Here is a 386-nt window from a genome sequence, read left to right as displayed (position 1 = left end):
CAGCGTTACTACGCACTCAATACAGCCCCCTTCTGCGGCGTAGTGCAGGGCAGTGCGACCTCGCTTGCTCTTGAGAGATAGATCTGCACCACTGTGTAATAAATAAGTAACTAATATGTTTGAGTTGGTATTATTTGCAGCAAACATAATAGCAGTGACACCATCGTTATCCTGTATATTTATCCCTGCACCACGTTGAACTAGAACCTTTACTGCTTCAAGAGAATTATTGGCCGAAGCTATATGGAGAGCCGTATCACCATATTTTGATGTAAAATTTACACTCGCACCCAAATCTATTAGCTTTCTAACGACAGATGGATCGGTAGTTACATGTAAAGGTGCGAGGCCATCTTTGTTTCTTATGTTAATTGGCACTCTATGAT

The 386-nt window shown here is 41.7% G+C and overlaps 1 protein-coding gene across 1 annotated transcript in view; it reads right to left on the bottom strand.

Moving 5' to 3' along the window:
- Window positions 1-386, bottom strand: part of LOC136797339 (putative ankyrin repeat protein RF_0381) — a 2,954-nt gene that overhangs the window by 2,328 nt on the left and 240 nt on the right. The window contains exon 2 of the mRNA XM_067053629.1: window positions 13-379. Coding sequence (XP_066909730.1) covers window positions 13-379 — 367 coding nt within the window. The remainder of the gene's footprint in view (window positions 1-12; window positions 380-386) is intronic.

This window comes from Halyomorpha halys, unplaced genomic scaffold (genome assembly GCF_000696795.3).
Source record: "Halyomorpha halys isolate HHAL.00 unplaced genomic scaffold, Hhal_1.1 Scaffold1324.1, whole genome shotgun sequence".
NCBI classification, from domain to species: Eukaryota; Metazoa; Arthropoda; class Insecta; order Hemiptera; family Pentatomidae; genus Halyomorpha; species Halyomorpha halys.
This window is presented reverse-complemented; position numbering and strand designations above follow the sequence as displayed.